We start from the raw sequence: 23,511 nt of genomic DNA, 5'->3' as shown, positions 1-23,511 counted from the left end.
TCAACTTTCAGAAACAGCATTGAAAACCCTGTGCTGCAGAGTACTGTTTGGGCCTCTGTAGGCTTGCTGTGAGTCAGAGTTGACCATGACAACTGGTTTTCATGTTAGTACAAGGCTGGTGGGACCTCGGCATCCTAGCTTATGTTTCCCAACAGTCTCCAACTGACTACTACCTCTTGGTGAGGATATACAAACTATCTTTCTTCTGGGTTTTAGGAGAATGGAAGGAGCTTAATTCATACCATGAAGATCTTGCTCAGTCAAAATTCACCCCTTTTGAAGAGAATCTTTTGAGCTTTAACCCAGAGAATGTTTTTGTTTGTTTTCTGACTTTTAGTTGTAGCCATATTGGTTGTGCTCTTGACGGCCCAATCTCTAGGCTTCTCTGGAAGCAGTCCGCCTGTAGCAGGCACCCTTCATACTACAAATTTAATAAATATCTTTAAAATCATTCTGGAGAGGTACAACAGATTATTTAACTTTTCAGATGGGAAAGAACTTGATTGGGCCTTGCTCTTCAAAGTAAGGGAGCTTTCCATTCCACATAGAGAAAACACTGAAGTTTCCGTTGCTGCTGTTTCATTAATGTTCCTCATTTTACGTGGACCTGCTGCTCATGCTGCTGTGGTGCTATGGTCTATCATGGTCTGAGCACCATGACTCCCTGTCTTTTCGCTTGGTGGTTTATTGATACTGTGAGCACCAGTTTACAATAGGCATTTTGCTCCTAAGAAGCGTTTACTGTTAGGTTCGCTTTTGTTGCTGTACGTGTGTGTGCACGTGCACGCCCCTGGATGGCTGATGGCTTAGTGAGTGCATTGTGAACATGTGTGCCTTCCTGCAGTCCAAAGGATGGATGTTTCTAATTCATGAGATCCTCTCTTTCACCACATGTGAGGACAGATGGCTATTTTCAACTCATTAAGAGTGTGTTGCAGGACTTTTCAGAGCCACCTGCAATTTCAATCTTTTCTTGCAGGCTGGCGTTCAGCAGTCTGTATTGCTATACCTCGCTGTGTTCCGTGTTCTCCCCTTTTCACTCATTGGGGTTTTGGAGATCAACAAAAAAGTAAGAGCTTGTTTCTATGTTAAATACATGATTTATTTTGATGACAATAAGGTAATATCATTATTTAATTATGCGTGTATCGGGAATGTGCCCTGGCCATAAAAAGTATGCTGACCTGGCTTATCTTATAACAAAATAGTGTAGGAAGAGCCTGTGCTCCTCAACGTCGTTGCGCTGGATAGTGTGGATTTGCTGTGGTCACTAGCAAACACCGTTTCAGAAAACCACAAATGAATAAGATTTTTTTTTTTTTCAGAAAGCAGATGGCAAAGCTTGTTAGAATGATTATTCAGAAAAAGTGAAAAGCTGCGGCAAAATGCTCATTTTCAGGATAAGATATAGGTTCAACCCTGGCTTATGGTGTGTAAATAAGCCTTTTAATTAATGTGTACATTTTCCAAGTTTGGGGTTTTGTTGTTAACATGTTGTTGATTTTTAAGAAGGGATTAATTTCTTTGGAAAAAATAAACCAACAATTTTCTAATTTCCTTTTTTAAATTGTGACTTACTCTGGGAAAATAGGTATTGATTGCATTAGTCTTTTATTAAACATCCAAGATATTCTAGAGGACAAGATCGTGATTGTCCCGTAATTCGCATTAGTAAACAAAATGAAGGTAGTGAAACTTGCTGATGTGAAATAATCGTACTCTACTAAACTGAAGAAAGACTGAAGAGTAATGTTAGCCATCACTTGTTATTTGTACTGGGCCAGACACTGTGTACGTCTTTTAAAGCCCTGTCACGTAACTCACTCACTCAGGAAGATAAGCAACTCTCCCAGGCCTGAAGGCAGTAAGAGCTGAGGTTTGAACCCAGGGTGGCTACTTGATCGTATAGCAGTCATCACACAAACCCTTCTTTTCAGAGCAGGGAGCCAGGGTCTGTGAATGAGCTAGTCAATGCAGATCATATTTATTCTTCTGAAAGATGACCGAGAGAAACCATTTCTCTCTGTGCTTGTGAACTAAGTGTTTGTGTATACTTACTACATGCTGCAGCAGGAAGGAACACTTAGCCAAAGTCATGAATTGTTTCTGTGTATTCTTACATGGCCAAGGTAATCATTTGAGGGATTTAATTTTGATTACGGTTACCAATTGAAGCACAGCTTTCACTAAGCGTATATAATAGTGTCCAGTTTTAGAATGCAGTAAGCTATTGATTGAGACAATAAGTCTTCAATAAATTAAAAATTTGTCGTCAGTAGAAATATAAACAGATTTTTAATTCATTCTCAGTTCTTTATTGCTATGGATATTTGTCTGTTGGTGTTTGTTAAATATTAAGATTGGCACAGAATCAAGTTCTTTATCAGAACTCCAGAGGGACTCCCGATGGGATCCAGTGCATAGCCCTGAGACAGAAAAGGCCAGACAGTGAGCCAGTCACTTCCTTGAGCTCAGCTTGGTGCCTGCTTTATCAAAAGAGTGATTTTTATAAGACTAAGGACAAAATTCAGGAAGAAGGTTGTGATAAAATTGTCCTTGATCCAATCTTTTCACCTTTAAATTCGCTAAAAATGATGTCAGTACCTAAAGAAATGTTAACATGAAGAATGAATCCCTAGTATGATACATGTAGTAGAGTAAGTATTCACGTAGAATTCAGTGGACTCAGCATATTCCTGTGTGCGTGAGGAATCGGGCTTGTTATTAATGGGTATTGGCAAAGCCCTGAAGGAGATAAACAAATGAATGCGATCTCCTTTTTGAGGAATATGTGCTACTTTGCCATTTGTGTGCCAGTCGAAGAGTCCAGCGGCTCCCCGCTTACCGCTAATAGCACCCTAGTCTCTGGTTGCTAAACGAAACTAAAGTGGTAAGGCTAGGCACCAAGGGCATAGAGGTGACCTGAAAATGAAGCAGTGTCACAGGCACTGAGAAGAGTCAGCGGATTGGCCTTCGGGTCTTTTCTCAGGTGATATCTACCTTTCCCCCCAGATTTTCGGGAACGTTACAGATGCTACCTTATCTCATGGAATACTGATTTTGATGTACAGCTCAGGACTGGTCAGACTCTATAGCTTCCAAGGCATCACCGAACAGGTAGAGAAAACAAAAATTTGTCATACTATAACTAAGTTGAGTTTGGGGGCTGAGAACTAATTTTTAGTGATTTGCTTTTAGAGCCTAATGCTTATTTTGTAGATTTCAGCTCTATACTGTACAAATGTAGAAAAAGTAACTTGTAAGAGACCTTAAGAAGATAAGCAGGAAAGCCTTTGGACAAATAAAGCCATTTTCTCCCTTATACAAGTAGACAAGTGTAACTCAACAAGTACTGCTACTGAGATTCCAGTGCGTACATGCACGGTTTATTCTGAACAAAGCGTGCTCCAGTATGTCTCTAAGATTAGTGGTGTGGTTGCTTGCAGACAAGTCCTTTCAGTAACATACTTGTCTTGGTCTCGTTAGTGTGCCTTCAACAAAAGGATCCAATCAAAACAATGCCTTCTGAAGGGATCTAAGCCAGTTCAATTCAAGGGAAAAGTCTGCTCAGGAAATGATGGTAACTGTTTTGGGGGAGGTTCTAAAAAAACCTATCGTAATTTTTCTCAAAGGACACAGGATGATATTGGGGGCTTATTATGAACAAGTTTTAAGGAAATCGAAACTGCATTGGTAAGAAAAAGGCCAAGAGAGTTGTGCCCAGGAAATTTTATTTCCCATCTCGTCTTTGTACCTGTTCATTCTTTGAGAGTAGCAAGAGCTTTCCTACAAGAATGTCATGGGCAGCCATACCCTAGCCACCGACAGCCCGGTTCTTTCTCCTTCACACTTACTTTTGTTACCAGAACTCATTTACACTGAGCACGCTTTGAGGCCCTTGGAGAGGGCAAAACTGCACTGAATTCTTTGCAGAAAAGGATTAGAGAAATAAAAGCAACATTTTCAGAAAAGTATAGACTTAGATGAAGGTTATGTCACATTTTGATATTTTTGTTTAATAATGGTTTCTGTATTTCATAACAATACTTCTTGACTTAGCCTCATACGTGTGAATTTGCTTCTTTTTTTTTTCTTTTCTCTCCAGACAGCAAATAAGCAGGTGCTAAAGCCACCATTTGTGTTTTGTTTTGTTTTTAGTTCATGCAACAGAAACTTGACTTAGGGTGTGCATGCAGATGGGGTGGGACTACTGGAACTGTAGGAGAGGCTCCTTTTGGCATTCCTTGTAATATTAAAATCACAGGTATGGCTACTATATAGTATCTTTTCACCTTCAGAAAATAAGTGGTCATATGAATAGTTACCTAATACAATCACCAAAGTGTTTTTCTTATAATTGTGCATCAATTTATTTTACCTTTAATACAGCAGATTCCTTTCTATCTAATAGATGTCAACAAAAATCTGTAGATTGTGCAATGAACTCAGTTTGAACTGGCGACCTTGCAGTTAGCAGTCCAATGCCATACCCACAGTGCTACCAAGGCTCCTTGTGGTTATTATTCTTCATGATTCTCAAATTCACCCAAATTAGAACCGTGGCAACTTCATCAAATAGGTCATTTGGACATACCCAAATGATCTGTAAGCACTTCCTTTCCTAAGCTTTCTGGAACAAGAATATCTCTCAAGTTTGCCTTGTATTTTCCTTGTCCCAGATCCATCCTAGAGCCTTGTTAGTAGAGAATGACATTAGAGACTATGCGTGGCCTGGTTGTACTCATTTACATCTAGTCCCTTTCAATAAACAGCTGGGAAATACATTAGAACAAAAACTCAAGTTCTTTATCATATTTCAAATATAACCATTTTTACCTTTGTTTACTTTATATTTTTATTAATATTGGTAACTATGAAAATGTCCCAACAACTTTTATTAATCTTTTAATCTCTAATTCATAATTTCAATTCCAGTGTTACTACTGAAAACATGTCTGGAGTGAGGTTAAGATTTTGCTTTAGTTCCTTTGGTCTTTTAAGTGTACAATCAGTGTAATAATATGGTCAGTGTACTTGAAATCATTATTCTGTGTAATTACCAGTTTGTCATGATTAGAATTATTTGTTTCCACTTATTTTCAGCTTTGGGGTTTGCTTTCCTTTTTAATTTTGTCTTCAAAATTTTAAAATGTGTATGTAATTTAAAATTCAAAACTATAGGCAGTCCCTGGGTTTCAAATGAAGGTGGTCCCCACATATGTCTGTAAGCTGTATTTGTAAGCGAGTCACGAGACAGGTGCAGAAAATTCTTATTTTAGGAGCCTTGGTGGTATAGTTGGTTATTTGTGGGGCTGCTGACTACAATGTCAGCAGTTTGAATCCACCGGCGTCTCTACAGGGCAAAGATGAGGCTATTACTCCCAGAAAGATATATAGTAATTTGCCTATTTTTCTATTATGGTGTTCATATTTTTCTTATTACTTAAAAAATACCTCTTTTGGGAAGTGGTGTTAATAAACCCAGGGACAAGGGAACAACAAGTGATCCAAAATCGGTGGTGAGTAGGGTGTAAGAGAGCTGGTGGGGCTTGATCAAGGACAATGTAACCAAGAGGAATTACTGAAACCCAAATGAAGGCTGAGCATGATAGTAGGATAAGAGGAAAGTAAAAGGAAATAGAGGAAAGAACTAGGGGCAAAGGGCATTTATAGAGGTCTAAAGACAGGCATGTACATATGTAAATATATGATGACAGGGATATAGATATATGTGCATATATTTATCGGTTTAGTTATTAAGGTAGCAGATGGACATTGGGCCTCTACTCAAGTACTCCCTCAACGCAAGAACACTTTGTTCTATTAAAGTGGCATGCCATGATGCTCACCTTCCCAACACGACGTGATCACTAAAGACAAAGCAAGTGCATAAGCAAATGTGGTGAAGAAAGTTGATGGTGCCTGGCTATCAAAAGACACAGCGTCTGAGGTCTGAAAGGCTTGAAGATAAACAAGCAGCCTTCTAGCTCAGAAGCAACAAAGCCTACATGGAAGAAGCACACTGGACTATGTGATCACAAGGTGTCAATAGGATCAGGTATCAGGCATCAGAGAACAAAAAAGTCATATCATTGTGATTGAGTGGGAGTGTGCAGTAGGGACCCAAAGCGCATCTGTAGACAACTGAACATCCCCTTACAGAAGGTTTGCTGGGAGGAGATGAGCCAGTCAGGGTTCAGTATAGTAACGATGAAACATACAACTTCCCTCTAGTTCTTAAATGCTTCTCTCCCTCTTCCCCCCCCCCCACCTATGATGATTCCAATTCTACCTTACAAATCTGACTAGACCAGAGCATGTACACTGGTAAAGATAGGAACTGGAAACAGGGAATCCAGGACAGATGAACGCTTCAGGTCCAGTGGTGAGAGTGGCGATATGAGGAGGGTGGAGAGAAAGTGAGGTAGAAAGTAGAAATTGATTACAAGGATCTACATATAGCCCCCTCCCTGGGAGACAAACAACAGAAAAGTGGGTGAAGGGGAGACATGTGGATCAAGGGAGACATCAGACAGTGTAAGACTTACAAAATAATAATAATTTATAAATTATCAAGGGTTCATGGGAGTGGGGAATGAGGAGCTGATACCAAGGGCTCAAGTAGAAAGCAAATGTTTTAGAATGATGATGGCAACAAATGTACAAGTATGGTTGACACAATGGTGTATGTATGTATGGATTGTGATAAGAATTGTATGAGCCCCAATAAAATGATTTTTTTTTAAATAACCCTTTTGGGACGATATATCTGTATTAGCTCCCAATAAAATGGCTTTGGAAAAAAATAAAAGGAATAGGAAAACAAAACACAAATTCTCTTTCAGCATATTTATGTTTCACCTTCTCCCTAATTCCTCAAGGCTGTCAATTTGCCAGTCAGTGTTTCCCTTCTTTTCCCTCGTTGCATGAAAGCAAGGAAAAGTTGTCTTTATGGAGAGACATAATAGACTACATAGATATCAAGTCAGTCTTACTTGCATGGTCTCTCAAAGACAAGCCCCTTTACCACAGCGATGTGCTCAGAGACACAAAGATTTAATGTTTAAATTAGAGAAGGCTGGACAAAGGAGCCATAGATTAGCCACCTGTTCAGCCAACTATGTGTTTCCCAAAGCTACATAGCTGTCACCGGTGCATTTCTCTAAGCATAGATTTGTGTATGTTCTACCAAAAGTTGGGTTCAGAATTAGCTGGATGCATTTGAGTTGAGCTACCTTAAAGTGAACTTGTTCGGGGCTGTTGTGTGAGGCCCATGAAGAGTTCGGGTAATGTTGTGGTTAGGAGTTGAACAGCTAACCCAAAGGTCATCTTTTCTAAACCACCGCTGTACCAAGGGAGAAAGATGGAGAGCTCTCCTCCGGTAAAGAGTTACCATCTCGGAAACTCAGAGGCAGTTCTACCCTGTGCTGTAAGGTCGAGATGAGTCAGAATTGACTTGATGGCATTTTGTTTTGGTGGGAGGTCCTATCCTACGTGGTTGATTCATTGTGACTGATATTTCGTGTACAATAGGAATTCCCAAAAGACTACTCTTTTAGAATTTGCTGTTCATAGGACCTGTTAGTCCAGGACAGCAGTTCTTAACCTGTAGGTCGCAACCCCTTTGGGGGTCTATTGACCCTTTCACAGGGGCCACCTGATTGATAACAGTAGCAAAATGACAGTTATGAAGTAGCAACGAAAATCATGTTATGGTTGGGGTCCCCACCACATGAGGAACTGTATTAAAGGGTCACAGCATGAGGAAGGTGGAGAACCACTGGTACAGGCTATCAAAGGCCTTTTCCACACATTTAAAGGAATTATTAGATCTTAACTTCTAGTAAGGTTGTTAGGAGAGTTGCGAACCCAGAGTATTAGAGTTAGCAAATGTTATGTAAATGAAAACTGTTTATTAGGTTTGCTTTATCATTTTTTGCCACCTTAGTACCTTCAGCTTCCTTTTTATCTCAACACAGCTGCAGATCACACATGCTTATCCTAAAAACAGATGTCTAGAAAGTTGACTCATAGCCTAAGCATTTGTTGTCTGCTAGCTTTCTCTCGATCTCTTTTTAGCAAACAAGCCTCTTTTTTGTTTCTTTGAAATATATTTGGCATTACTGAAATTCTATAAGGTTGTTTTCTGTTAATGACTGGCCCAAGGCCAGCAGACTGGAGAAGCTAATGTGTTCCTTTTGCCCATTTCCACAGACACGCCCCCGGTGCTCTTTGAGGTGTGCTCCCTGGAGAATACGTTTCAGATCGGTGGCCATCCGTGGCATTATATCATCACACCTAACAAGAAGACACAGAAAGGAGTTTTCCATATTTGTGCCCTAAAAGACAATTCCTTGGTAAATCATGAGCAATCAAGACGTTCTTTAATAGTCAATTTGTGTCATAAATGATTTATTCTCCATCTCTAACGTGAGCAAATAATAAAAACCACAGGAATCGGTGTAATGCTACGTAGTATTAAACATAAATCAAGATAATGTTTCCATCATGTATTATAATTAAGAGGATATTCTCTTAAAGGAAGCTATGCATTGTGTGTACATGTTTTATGTTAAAGGGACATCTGGAGTTAATGTCACAATGGACACATTAATTTTAATAATTATAAGTGATGCTTAATTGCTTTGAATTTTTTTATGTAAAGTGGAATAATGCTACCTTTGCTATTAGAAACAATTGGGCTGCTTATAAAAATTAAAATTAATTCATTGATTAGATACAGAAACTATGTTAAATTGTAATTTAAAAATAATTGTTGTCATCCCATAGAAAGCCCTTATGACAAAGCCTCAGTGCACCTCTCCAGTATCATGGCTAGAAATACTTCCCAGTTCAGTTCTGACTCCTACTCCTGTGAATGCGTATGCACGCTGTCTGGTGTAGCACTTCTGTGCTGTTGCTTTTTCTGGCTCTGTTCTAGCTGGAGTTCTTGGCCGGTACAAATGGTGAATGCTTTTGACTAATAACCGAAAGGTTAAAGGTTTGAGTACACACAGAGATGTTTTAAAAAGCAGGCCTGGTGATCTACTTCCCCAAAGACCGGCCCATGAGAACTCTAGGGAGCACAGCTCCCCTCGGACATCCATGGCTCACCAATTACATTTAACTCCAGGGCAGCTCTTGTTTTGGTTTGTTTGGTTTTGGTTTTTTTTGGGGGGGTGGGGTTCCTAGGTATTTCTGCTTATTTTTTAAGGCTCCATTCAAGCTTTTATCTGTCCTGAAAACCTGCTGCTCTAGGTTGGGTGTTTGATAATATCGTGTGCATCCTTCTGTCACTTTTTTTTCTACGTTGCCTTATTTTTTATTTGATTTTCTCTTAATCTTTGTCTTCATTCCCCCACCTCAGGCAAAAAATGGGATCCAGGAAATGGAGTGTTGTTCTCTAGAATCTGACTGGATCTATTTTCATCCCGATGCTTCTGGTAGAATAATCCATGTTGGCCCAAATCAGGTCAAGTGAGTATTGCCTTTAAGTTACAAGTAGGTTTTGGTAGCTTTTACTGGCCTCCCTATGTGTATGCATGTATGTATGCATTTTTCAATTAAAATATTATTTGGGGGGGGAGCTCTTACAACTCTTATAACAATCCATACATCAGTAGTGTCAAGCATATTTGTACATAGGTTGCCATCATGATTTTCTAAATATTTACTTTCTATTGATCCCTTGGTATCAGCTCATCTATTTTCTCTCCCTCTCCCCCTCCCACCCTAGTAACCCCTTGATAAGTTTCTTTGGGGGATGAGAGGGTGGTGGCCATGTTTCTCCCCACCTTCCCCCTACCCTCCTGGTATCACTACTCCCATTCCTGTTCCTGGATTCTTTTATCTGTACCTGTGCACATGCTCCAATCTAGCCCGTAGTAAAAGGCAGGACTGGGGTCATGATAGAGGGGGGCGAAGAAGCCTCAAGGAACCAGAGGAATATTGTGTGTTTCATTGGTGCTACTTTGTGCCCTGGTTGACTCATCCCTTCCTTGTGACCCTTCTGTGAGGGGACGTCCCATTGTCTACAGATGGGTTTTGGGTCTCTGCTACAACCCCCCTCATTCTTAACAATACGGTTTTTTGTTTGTTTTGGATTGTCTGGTGCCTGTTACCTGATCCATTCAATACCTCATGATTGCACAGGAAAGTGTGCTTCTTCCATGTAGACTTGTTGCTTCTCTGATAGATGACTGCTTGTTTAACTTCAGCCTTTAAAACCCCAGGTGCAATATCTTGTAATAGTCAGGCACCATCAGCTTTCTTCACCACATTTGCTTATGCACCCATTTTTGCCTTCAGCAATTGTGTCAGGAGAGTGAGCATCATGGAATGCCAGGTTGTTAGAACAAAATATTCTTGCATTGAGGGAGGGTATGAGCAGAGGCTCGAAGTCCATCCACTACCTCAGTGTATTTCTATATAAATATATGCAAATATGGCCTCCCTAATTTTGCCAGCTAACTATTGAGCCAGTTAGGTAAATAATTAGTTTGAAATAGGGAATTTCCACTGAAGCTGGCATTTAAAAAAACTGACTGGATTTTTTCAGCCTCATCATTGTTGTTTGTAAATACTACATTTGAGTACGTTCTTTGGTGGGTGATATATGAGCAAAAGGAGATGTACATATTGGCCCGATCTCATTAGGATTTAACTAGTAATTCTCGAGGACTAATGATTGTGAAATGATTTGTTTGTTTCTGAAAGACAGCGTTTACCCCCGAAGTAGTAGGTTGTTTAAAGTAAACCTTATGTTACTCAGTTTGCGTTCAGGGCATCAGCAGAAGTTAAACAGCTGGCCTCTCTTTCCCTGAAGCACTGTTCGTATGGGTTCCTTGATCGCACAGGTCTCCTGAGTCATTTTCCTCTGTAGTGGATCTACCTGGCTTAGTATCATCTCATACTCTTCCTTCTCCAAACCAAAAATTCCCTACCCTCCAATCCAGCCCAACTCATAGTGATCTGATAGACCAGAGTGCAACTGCTCTTTCGGCTTTCCAAGACTGTACATCTGTATAGGAACAGATGCCTCACCTTCTTCCTCAGAATAGCTGGTGGGTTCAAACCATTAATCTTGTGATTAGCAGCCCATTGATTAACTCACTACACCACCAAGGAACCTTCTTCCTCTGATAGCCAACCTATAATTATTGGATAAAATCACTTACCCAATTTAGACTGTGTCATGGTACCTCCCCATCCTGCATAATTCTCTTTAGTACCTTGGCTTCCAAGATTGTACATTCGCCAAAACTCCAAAATTGTTATCTTTAACCCAAACCTCCCATTTAGTCTTATATGGAAAATCTGGGATCATTCTTGACACCTTCTTGCCTTCTTGTCTTTCATTGATATTTGTGTACACACGCATATATTCTTAGACACACACACAGGCATGTTTTGTGCTACATCTGCCATGTGCACTTTGGTCATGTTGATCAGACTCCTGCCATTCGTAGCCTGGACTGCAGTAATGTTCCACCAACAGGGCTCCCAGAATCTGCTCGTGCCCTTTCAAAGTGGGTTTCCACTCAGCAGCCAGATCCCAAAACCTCATCAACTGACCTCTTCATAGGTTTTCATTTCTGTTAAAATAAAGACTAACATACTTAGCATATGATCTCAAAGACCCGCTTCTCACTCCTGCTGTATTTTCAGAAGGCTCCTTCCTCTTTGGGGTCAGTCTCCCTCACCTGTTCTGCCTAATTTCTATTCATGTTTTATGCCCTAATTTTACTTTTTTTTTTTTCATGTAGACTTCCCCTCATTACCCTGGTTAGAATAGCTCCTCCATCTGACATCCATTGCACCCTGAACATTCTTTCTCTGAAGCACCTGCCACTATTTTAATTAATGGGTTATTTATGCGACTGTTTCATTGTCTAACTCTGAGTCATAAACTGCATAATGGCTGGGAAGGAAGCTGCCTTGCTGACACCCAGAAGCCCAGCACTGAGTGAGCACAGTGCTTCACACACAGTGGAGTGCAATAAATATTTGTAGCATAAGAAGAGCTATCTCTGCTGACTTTAGTCCTGAATGCTTCAGGATAGTTAGTCTGTCACTCCGTTTCTGTTAAAGGCAGATGAAAGAATTTAATGAAATAAGATTATAACTTTAAAAAAATGATGTTGCGTTTAGCTTTAGTCTATAAGAGTAGCCTGAGTTTAAGGAAGTGACGATCTGCTGAGTGGATTCAGCATACCCTTTTGCCAGGCCTTGGTAGTTAGGTATGTTTTTAAACTATTCCTAATTGAAGTAACTAGATGAGCTATTTAAAATGCCATATATTCCGACATCACGCCGCTAGCACCGCTGACTGGTTTTCCCACTTCACCCCGAAGTCCTCTCTTTCTGACTTAGGGCTCTGGGCTGTGAGCATTGTGCTTTGGAAGCTTCTTACTGAGAACAGATTTGTATGGGTGGGAAATAAGGTACTGTGCTTTCCCTTGATTAGCGAGCCTGATCTTCAAAGGCTATATGCACTCAGAAATCCCAAATCTTTCAATATCCTAAGGAGAGGAATACTAAATCAGTTGTGGTTTAAATATTATGCTACCATGCACACTCTTAGTGTACGGTAAGTTGCTGATCCAGTCTGTCTGCTACTGAACTTTAAATATGATTCACAGCTACCACGTTTCATTCTTCAGAAATTCAAATATTACCATCAGTGGAGGGGACACATGAAGACCTACTGCAGAATGGCGGAAAAGGTTCTTCAGAGTAACTTTGGTTAAACCAGCTTGAATTTTGACATAACTTTGAGCAAGCTGCTTCATTACCGATTTTAATAGTACTTCTTGTCACTGTTTCAACATTTCTCTTTTTTAAAAAATATCTAAATTTGAAGAAGTTTGTGGGCATTTACATGATCAGATAAGTAAATACTGCAGAGGAATCAGGAGGAAAAGATAAGTAAGTGTTACTATAATTTTTATTGGCTGACTTAGGCACTTTTGGAGATTGAAGTCTTAGGTTCTTAGAATACTTTTTTTTTTTTTCCCTTTTCAGGGTTTTAAAGCTAACTGAAATAGAAAATAATAGTTTCCAACATCAAATCTCGGAAGATTTTGTCATTTTGGCCAACAGGGAGAACCGAGTAAGTCAGGAATACGTTTAAACCTTTTGTTATCATTTTAACGGAAAATATGTACAGTTGTGTTTGCCTTTGAGTGTGACTGAAAGAATATCAGAACCGTATAGACGTCTGCATTTTGTTTACATCCTAAACCAAACTCCCTGCCGTCTAGTCAGTGCCACCTCATAGTGACCCCTAGGACAGTAGAACGGCCCGTGGGAGAACTCTTTACAGGAGTAGAAAGATCCGTCTTTATGCTGAGGCGCGGCTAGTGGTTTCAAACTGCTGTCCTGGTGATTAGCAGCCAAAGCATCTAAACCACCAGAGCCCCATCTATATAGATAGCCAGTCTCCTATTCCATGTACACATGAGATTTGAAAAGAGTTGGTTATATGGAATTTATCTTTTACTTGCTTTTATTCCCTTTCTGGGTTGCTCCCTGATCTTCTGTTTCTTTTCTTTTTTTAATGAATTATCAACATTTGCATCTAATTAGTTGTTTAAACTTAGTAAGGGTTTATATACATCTTTAAAAACCATGAGTCAGACTTTGACTCCAGGATGTACTTATTCTTTCATGCACAAATTAAAAGCATGAAGGAAATTGTGCTGAGGGAAATCCCACTCATGCCCATTTCTTCCTTGCTCTGTGCTAAGGCATATTTACTAGCTTAAAAACCCAAACCAAGCTCACTGCCGTTAAGTCAATGCCGACTCACACCCACCCTATAGGACAGCAGGGTAGAACTGCCTCTCTAAGTTTCTGAGAGACTCTAAGTCTTTATGAGAGTAGAAAGCCCCATCTTCCTCCCAAGGAGTGGTTGGTGGTTCAAACTGCTGACCTTGTAGTTAGCAACACAATGCATAACCACTACACCAGCAGGGCTTCCTTTACCAGCATGGAGGATCAGGAATCTGGTTCCAGATTTTCTCAATTGAGGAGAGACTTGTGGATTTGTGTTGTTTTACCAACTTGGTTTTTGTGAACTCTGCCATTGACTTTATGTAATTTAACTTTGTCATACTTATTTCTTTTTTCTCCGTATGATAGGATGACAACTTAATCACTGTGACAGCTTCTGGCCGGGTAGTCAAAAAACTCCTTAACCGTCTGGATGATGACCCAGAACAAGAGGTATCAGTTGAACCAGAAACAACAAACAGAACCAGTGTGTGTTTCCACTGTGGTTTTCCGCAGCCGACTTCCCAGACTGAAGGAGGGAGGGGTGAGCGGCTGTTGCAGTGCAGACTGAGTGGGTGCGGCACTGGGTGCTTTGATCTAGTGCACTTCCACCACCCTTTCTTTTCAGAGTGAAATTACTCATAAAAGTGTCTTTGCAGAAGGGTTTATAGGAATGAAATTATTTGAAAAATACGATAACATTTTCAATTGTTTCATTAATGCACACCATGCAATCTCTTGGTAGAGAATCCGTGAGTAGTTATGTCCTGACTTTATGGCGTTAGCCTTTTTTGTTGTTGTTTTATTTTGTTGTTATTTTAAATCGTTTTATTGTGGCTGCCTTTTTTTTAATGAGACGGATATGTGTATGAATGTTTATAGGTCAAGAAAGAAGGAAACGACAGGGTGTGGGAAATTAATTTGACCTCCATCTTCAACTTGGCATTATTAGTTACTGATCTTATACCTAGGTATCCTTTTCCTTTGAAGAGGCATGAGAAGTATTATAAACCAGCCAACATTGATCATGCCTAAAATAAAACACTAGCCCCAAAACTAAGTTTATTTAGACTATATAACTGTTTTGTGTATGTTAACATGGCCATTCCTCCAAAGGGTCACTGTGAGTCAGAGTGGATGGATATAGAAATGCTGGAATACTCTTTTAAGAATTGTCAATTCATGTGGTATTTTTCTTTGAAAAACTTTTAAAATAGGTCCAAGGTGACCTGCCTAGTATGCGACTGCTATCAAAAAATAAAATCCATGTTTGTTCATTTTTTGGCCATAGAAACCAATTGAGAACAAAGCAAAATACTTTGTATGTAAAACTAAATTCCAGAAAAAACATGCTAAAATTACCGAAAGTAGCAAGAATAGTTAAGGCTGGATGGGTGGCAAATAAGTGAAAGATGCTGTGTAGCAAGAGATGAAAAGAAATAGAAATGTTTAGCTTATAAAGGAAAAGTTCAAGGGTTTGTAACTAAAATCTGTTAAATTTATGCTCAAATAAGAAGTCACCCTTTGAAGTTGGCCAAAGTAAAATACAGTGCAAAAGAGGAAATATAAAGGAGCCACAATAATACTTTTTCCCCATGGATTGAGGCAGTAAAGGCAGAAAATGTAAAAGAATTTGAAAGGTGATTTGACGAAATGCGAGTGGACTAGTTAGTACGTGGTGATTCAGAGAAACGTCTGCGCTTGCCCTTAAGTGGTACCAAGCAATGAGCCACGGTTCCCGGGGCCCACTGCTGGCACTGGGCATGGATCTGCTTCCCATGTGAATCCCCTGGGGTCACAGGCAGAGTTCTAGGGTCAGGCTTTCTCTAAAGAGTCTTTGCCTCTCCTGACTAACCTCTTTTGTCCCTGCCTTATTTTGTGAGTTGAACTGCCATTGCTAATCCTCTCTCTCAAGTATAAGCAGCAGCCTTTTTTTGCTTGTTCTATGTGTGTTGGGGAGTTGTTAAGGGAGGGTAAACCAAAAAGGAGTTTAAACTGATAGCAAACAGCATCACAAATAGGATATGATGGGCTTTAGGTCATTTTTGAAATGCCTATGCTTGTGTGTGAGCATCTTCAGAGCTCAGGGGGTCATCTTCAGATCTTAGGAAATGAACTTCATCTGCTTAGTCCTGTCTGGCAATAGGTGACCAACCACACATGTCAGAAGCAATAGTTAAATACCTCTTTGGACATAGGAGAAGCTCTGGTTTGCTGTTATTGTAGAGAATTTCATTTCTACTTTGAGTTTGTCATAGCGCTCTCTAAATTTTCATAGGCTAGTGCTTGAAAGTGTTTTCTTCCACTGCCCCACATTCACCCCAAAAATGTTTCTTGGGCATCCAATTAGAGACATTGCTATTTTTCTTCCCATCCATTCATTCTTCCTTCCACTGTATTTGTATAATAGAATAAACTGCAGAGGTAGCTGTTGTCCTAACTGAGTAACTGTATTTTCTCTCTTTTTTTTTCATCTTGATTTATCTACCTGTCCCTTGAGACTTTCAAAATTGTGGACTATGAAGATGAGTTGGATTTACTCTCTGTGGTAGCCGTTACACAACTAGATGCTGAAGGAAAAGCTCACCTGGATTTTCACTGTAATGAATACGGAACTTTGCTTAAAAGCATTCCATTAGTGGAATCATGGGATGTGGTTAGTACAAAGTTTTAAAGTGTTTCCTTTGTAGGTGACATATATTGCAATCAACACTGCTGTGTTTGTGTCGGCCCAGATTCAGGCCAGTGACCACATGAAGAAGTCTCTTATTCTGTAACCAAAACCCACTGCCTGTCGTTTCCAACGCATAGCAACCCTATAGGACAGGGAAAGGAGTGCTGTCCCTGTGGGTTTCTGAGACGTGACTCTTTATGGGAATAGAACCAGCCTCATCTTTTTTCCTGCAGAGTAGCTAGAAATTTCAAACTGCTGACCTTGCAGTTAGAGTCCAACGTGCAACTACTACATCACCAGGATAGGACAAAGTAAATCCTTCTAAGAACTTGCTCCCCTATGGGATGCCTCATTATCGATGCACCTTAAGAAAGACAAAGCTTTTCCCTCCTTAATGATGGATGTCTTATTCCTTACCTTATTTTCTCCCATCTTATTAGTTTAGTAACATTTTTAAAAATAAAAGAGTACACTGCCATTAATTTCCGCTTATTGAATAAAGATCGTGTTTAAGCTTATTAGAGATCCCAGGCCTTCTTGGAAGTTTTAGTTTGCTCTTCTGGTAAGAAGAGAATATTACGGTTATAAGAACAGCATACACTGTGTATTTCCCAGTATCTTACCCAGTCCTTGCTATTTCAAGAATCATTTGTGGTGAATTGGTTACACATTGCATGCTAACTACAAGAGCTGCAGTTCAAAACCACCAGTCACTGCATGGGACAGAGATGAGACTTTCTACTCCCTTAGAGAGTTACCATCCCAGAAACTCGCAGAGGTGGGTCTAAGCAGTCACGCTGTGTCAGAATTGACTTGATGGCAATGAGTTTGGTTTTATCTATAGAATCTGAGTGCTTTAGCAGCTTACCCAAAGTCACATAATGAGACAGAAGTGTTGACTGTAGAACCTGGTTCAGATGCCTGGATCTCGGGTTCTTTTTATTTGCTCCATTTTGTGCCAGGGTGTCTCATACATAATCTGCGTATCCATAAAAAATAGACCTTGCTTCTCAGTGTGTATTTGCATTCCATCACTGAGCCCCGGCACAGTTGCCCTGACATGCTAGTGGCAGTGTGAATGTGATTACATGACAGAAATCCCATTGGGTTGTTTTTCCTTACAGACACATAGCCATGACGTCTACTTTGACAGAGACTTGGTGCTGCACATTGAACAGAAGCCCAACAGGGTCTTCAGCTGCTATGTGTACCAGATGGTATGTGACACAGGGGAAGAAGGCGAAGAAACCACGAACACAGAAGAAGTTGTTAAAAGGGGAGAGACTTTTAAGTATTGAAATATAACTTGTGAAACTTGTAGCCAGGCTCCTCAGCAGCTATACCTAGTCTTCATTTTTTATTATGTGTATGGCAAGTCTTCCAGGATTTTCCAGAACAGGTCTTGTGTTGACTTTAGGTGACTATTGGTTCTTTTTTAAGCTCTTGCTCCAGAAAGTGTTGACAGCTTCCTTTTATGTAAAGGTTGATGTAGAAAATGATGTCCCATGAAGTTTAGCATTTTGGGGCTTCGAGCAAGATAGTAATACAAATGTGAACTACAGGGGAAAGTGAATTTTAATTGTTAGAGGATCATTGATGTGGAAGTGTTTAAGGTGGATCTTAAAGGGTGGCGTGTTATTTTGATAGGTAAACATAAGAAGGACAGATATATCCTGTATCCTCTATGCTGAGCTTCATTTAAGGATGAAAAATGAGATCTGTAATGTGAAAGCATATACATTTGAGCCAAAAATGTGTCAACATGTTTTATTTGTTAAAACCTTATTCATGCATGTATACATTGTAGTATTCGTGGTCCTGCTCTACTGAAATACCATGAGTGAGTGGCTTTCTTAAAGAGTTTATTTCCTCGCAGTGCAGGAAGCTAGACGTCCAAATTCAGGCCACTGACCCTCGGACAAGAAAAGAAGGCTTCCTTCTCTCTGGACTCTGGGGGCGGGCTCTTGTCTCTGTTCACTTTGCTTCCTCTGTACTTAAGCTATTCATTTTATATCCTAAAAGTGATTACCTTGAGACATAGTTGACACTGACATGGTTTCATTAATTAACGAAGAAAGTCATATTCCCAAGTGGGATTCTAGCTCAGGTTTAGGGGTATAGGATTTGCATCACACATTTTGAAGGGACACAATGCAATCCATAATAGTGTGTTTGTTTTACATTTGTAAAGAATCTCAGGAATTGGCTCTAGTTCCCAAATTATCTTAGTTAAGATTATCTTTAAGATTATTCCAAGTTATCTTTTTTAATGACGTTCCCATTGAATAAGTGAAATTTTTTCTAGTATGAGGCCTGCTTAGCTCTTAGTACATCTAAGGGTGTTATTCTCATTTCACTTATCTATTTATTTGATGACTCTTTTTTGTTTTATTTTATTTTTTAAATAATTTTTTTAGGGGCTCATACAACTCTTATCACAATCCATACATACATCAGTTGTGTAAAGCACATTTGTACATTCATTGCCCTCATCATTCTCAAAACATTTGCTCTCCACTTAAACCCCTGGCATCAGCTCCTCATTTTTCCCCTCACTCCCTGTTCCCCCTTCCCTCATGAACCTTTGATAATTTATAAATTATTATTTTGTCATATCTTGCCCTGTCCGACATCTCCCTTCACCCACTTTTCTGTTGCCCATCCCCCAGGGAGGAGGTCACATGTTAGATCCTAGTAATCGATTCCCCCTTTCCAACCCACCTTCTATTTGGTGAGTCTTACAGCACGTTAAAACTATAAGATACAGATACCCCAGACTGAATAAATTCCACTCCCTGGAGAAGAATAGATAAAATCTCAAGAGCATTTTTATGTATATATAAATCATTTTCTTGGGAGCACTTACAGCTCTTATCACAATCCATCCATACATCCGTTGTGTCAAGCACATTTGTACATATGTTGCCATCTTCATTTTCAAAACATTTTCTTTCTACTTGAGCCCTTGATATCAGCTCCTCATTTCTCCCCCTGCCCCACTCTTCCTCCCTCATGAACCCTTGATAATTTTTTTTTCATGTCAAGAGCATTTCTTGCTGGCTTGAAAATTGGCTGATTAGAGAAAATCTTGGGTCATGAGTATTTTCTTTGCTAGAATAGATCTTAGAATGCTCCTTGAGTGCAGATAATCATACTTCAGGATGTTAAGTAAAAAACAGTTTTGTGCTTCCTGTTCGAGAAATTCAGTTGCTTGCAACAAACATGTCCAGCACATTTCTCTGACTCAGTATCAAAAGAATAACAAAAATAGAAGAGAAAGAGTAGTAGCAATCATTTGATTCGCTTTTAAGAAAATTAAAATACAGAATTATCCCTTGGATAATTTATAGTAAAATCTTTTTGTTTTTCCTCCAGTTTGGGCTTGATCCTTTGTTTAGAAGGATGTGACTTTTGCTTAGTTCTGCCCTTGACAATTTCCAGATAAACTTCAAGCTTATGATCAACAGGGCTAACGAGAGGTGTTAGTTATTCCAACCCTTAAAGAATTAGTCGCAGGACCCACAAATTTAAAAATAAAGGGAACAAAACAAAAACTCTTCTGTAAAATAGAAAAGAAGGATTACTGCCCTTTTAAAACAAAGGAAAATATATGAGATAAAAATTAATCTTGCTGAATGTGATCCTATATAATAACTGGGAGAGCAGAAATGATTATATTGTGAGCAAGATGGATAAAACTACCTTCATGTATTAAATCATATCCTTGTTATTTATATCTACTAGTTGAAATTTTTCTCTTCATTTAGGCATATTTAAAAGTATTGTTTAATATGATTTCTGAAGATTTCTAGACAGTTTAGAAAAATAACTCTGATTACAAAGGAGTCAGTGCTGTGGTGTAGTGGATAAGGCCCCAGACTTTCAGTAGCTATTGTTGCTGCTGCTGCTGCTCTAAGGAGTCCCGACGTCAGCCGTGACTCATAGCAGCCTCCGTAGAACAGACCCGAACACTGCGTGCTTCTGTGCCCTCTCCCCATTGTCCTCCTTGAGCCCATTGCTGCAGCCACTGCAGCAATCCATCCTCAACGTGTCCAGCTATGATGTCCTTGTCCAGAGAAAGACGGCCCTCCTGACAACATGTCTTTCAGTGACACTCTAGTTCTTTCTAAATCATCCAGCCAGTGAGTGTGTGTCCTGAGGGAAAGAAGTCCAGGAAGAGGGAACAGCCTGACGGTGCCTGAGGAAGGAAAGAAACCCATGCTGTGTCCATTGTACGGCAGACATGGGCCACTGAAAAGCAGGGTGTTTACTCCCCCTCCCAAGAAAATCTCAGAAAGGGGTGTCATTAGACTTCGATTCTGTCGAGTTTGTTTCAAAGCTGTTTGCTGAGCGTCCCTATCTCTCTCGAGCCATCACCTTCTTTTTAATGAAATGGTAAACATGGGGCTCACGTGCTCGTAAAGACACTTGCGAAATACCTAAGATTTTCCGGCTACATTTTTGGTGAGCAGAGGAAGCAGATTACTTAGAGTCTAGATATGAACTGACCACAGTCAAACCCCAGTAGGTCACACTGTCAGTCAGGTGCCATATGAACTAGACGGGAGTTGTGCCTTGTGTTAAAGGACAATAGGCAATTGTGAGCAGCATAGCAAACAAGGAGCTACGCACCAATTGATAACATTCTTTGTCATGATTGTAACATTATATGGGGTTGCAGACTGATAGTTAAGCAGGCTGGTTGACAGAAGATGATGCCAAAAGACACAGAAGATAGCAAAGAATATGGGAGATTTCACGATACCACACAAAGCAGGAGAGAATACATCTTGTTTCCCAAAGGCTATGGGTTTCCCATCTTCCCACATTGGCTCTCATCTGTCTTTTCTGCCACCTGCCAGGTGTGAGCCATTTCATTCATTCATTCTCCTGGGGTTAAGGAGGAATGTGGTGCTTAATATCCTATGGCCCTACATTGACCCCTCTCCCCCTTACACCTGGAAGTTTTGGAGATTGTAGGTCAGGGGTCCTCAAACTTTTTAAACAGGGGACCAGTTCACTGTCTCTCAGACCCATTGGAGGGCCGGACTATAGTTAAAAAAAAAAAAAACTATGAACAAATTCCTATGCACATTGCACATATCTTATTTTGAAGTAAAAAAACAAATGGGGCAAAAACACCCGGCGGGCCGGATAAATGTCCTCGGCGGGCCACATGTGGCCCATGGGCCGTAGTTTGTGAACGCCTGTTCTAGGCCCACCTATGGGTAACAGGTGCTAGTGACATGACAAATGAGTAACAGTCCTGAATGTTTAACGCACTGTTGAGTAAAGCAGAGTCACTTACCTCCACAAGTTCAGATGTTTTGAAGTTGATAATAAGTACATCTCTACCTTTCACTAGGTATTATAACCTCCTTAGTGTAACAAGCTCATTGCACCTTGACTTCCAAAGACAGGTCTCAATTCTGGGGGAAAAGAAATTAAATCCTATTACGGTTACTGTTTGAGCTGCCTAGTGAGGGGATGCTATTGTGCTATATAAACCAATTAAGGTACTCCACACTGCCTCACACACCTTCTCTTTGTGAATAGTAGCTTGTATTTATTGAGTCATTTCTTCCTACTAGTGACTGTGATACGTGTAAAGTGGATAATCTCATTTAATATTAATAACCCTAAAAACGTAGTGACCTTCTATTTCCCAGCCTGGCCTTACAGTGGGAAAGTGGGAAGCTCACAGAAGTTACTGCCCCAAGTCCCACAAGTTATCAGTGCAGAAATGGGAGGCACATCCAGATTTCTTAAACAGAAACGTGCCAAATTTCCTCCAAACCTCACAAGAAGTAGTAGATATTATTGCATTCCATGGAGAGCACATTTACAGAAACCAAATTTGCTGCGTCGAGTCAGTGCTAGCTCATAGCAGCCCCTATAGGTTATTGGCGTAAGAATTCCAGCCTTTCTCCTTAGCTGCAGGTGGTTTTGAACAGCCAACCTTGTAGATCGCAGCCCAGTGTGTAGCAACCATTACACCAGAGAGTTGCAATTATATACATCATTGGGTATATAGAAATATAAGCACTTTTTAGCCATGCTGGAATGTCTAAATTGTAGACAATGATGTTTGAGCCACAGCTGGCTTATTCAAAACATGATAGAAAAGAGAACTCTTCATTCAAGGTTAGAAGTGGTGTAAAAATGGTACCAAAAGCTACTCTCCTGTTGTGGCGGTAAAAAACACTCCAGTATTTATAGATTACTCTTAATAAAACGCATCTTCCTCCTCCAGAATAACTTTTATATTCTCATCATATTTGCACAAATCGTCTACCATTTAGAATCCCAGGGAAGACTCAGGCAGTTCCTGGTCCTTGTGTTCTATAGAAACTTTGTCTTACAGAAGAAATCACTATTGTTGTTGTTTTTCTTTCGCATATTTAACATTTTATGTAAATTAAATTATACAAAGCCTAATGCTCCTTTCACTCAGCATGTGCTTTTGAGATTTATTCATCTTGCATGTAGCAATATTTCCTTCCTTACTACTGAATATTCTATTGTATATTTGTTTTTCTCTTTTGTTGGTGGACACTTGGGCTGTACTTACTTTTTTACTATTATGAATAAAGCTGCTATGATCTTGTTCAAATCTTGTTGTAAACCTCTGTCTTTTATTTCCCTTGCATAAATATCTAAGTTGTTAGGATCACTGAGTTGGAGTCAACGCAGTGGCATTGGGTGGAAGAATAGGTATATGTTTATTTTAAAAAGAAGCTGTCAGATCTTTTTTCCAAAGGATTGTGTCATTTAAGTTCCTGTTCACAACGTACGAGAGTTCCAGTTGCTCCACATCTTACCAATATTTGCACTTGTCAGTCTTCTCCATGTGTTGTCTTTATGATAGGTGTGTGGTGATGTCTACCTTTTACTCAGATTGTTCCTACTTGGGACAGGCAGCCTTTCATAAGTTACCCCTTATCCTGTATCCTACCCCCACAAACTGATGAGGCCACTCTTTCTTTGTGATTATAATTAACCTAAAGTCAGTTTAGGTCACTCTCTCAAATATAGAACACGTTGCTCACCAAAGATTACTTCCT

At 39.8% G+C, this 23,511-nt stretch overlaps 1 protein-coding gene across 4 annotated transcripts in view; it reads left to right on the top strand.

Moving 5' to 3' along the window:
• DCAF17 (DDB1 and CUL4 associated factor 17) overlaps positions 1–23,038 on the top strand; it is a 33,932-nt gene extending 10,894 nt beyond the window's left edge. For 2 of the 4 annotated variants that reach the window (XM_075529326.1, XM_075529322.1), the window contains exons 6-14: positions 980–1,069; positions 3,013–3,117; positions 4,159–4,264; positions 8,215–8,357; positions 9,368–9,477; positions 13,024–13,111; positions 14,143–14,226; positions 16,274–16,429; positions 17,572–23,038. In XM_075529326.1, coding sequence (XP_075385441.1) covers positions 980–1,069; positions 3,013–3,117; positions 4,159–4,264; positions 8,215–8,357; positions 9,368–9,477; positions 13,024–13,111; positions 14,143–14,226; positions 16,274–16,429; positions 17,572–17,745 — 1,056 coding nt within the window. In that variant the 3' untranslated portion in view covers positions 17,746–23,038. The remainder of the gene's footprint in view (positions 1–979; positions 1,070–3,012; positions 3,118–4,158; positions 4,265–8,214; positions 8,358–9,367; positions 9,478–13,023; positions 13,112–14,142; positions 14,227–16,273; positions 16,430–17,571) is intronic. The other 2 variants (XM_075529325.1, XM_075529323.1) reach the window with 2 other exon arrangements.
• The last annotated feature ends 473 nt before the right edge of the window (positions 23,039–23,511 follow it).

The sequence above is a fragment of the Tenrec ecaudatus genome, chromosome 13 (assembly GCF_050624435.1).
Source record: "Tenrec ecaudatus isolate mTenEca1 chromosome 13, mTenEca1.hap1, whole genome shotgun sequence".
Taxonomy (NCBI): Eukaryota; Metazoa; Chordata; class Mammalia; order Afrosoricida; family Tenrecidae; genus Tenrec; species Tenrec ecaudatus.
Note: the sequence above shows the minus strand (reverse complement) of the source record. Positions and strands in the feature narration are given on the sequence as shown.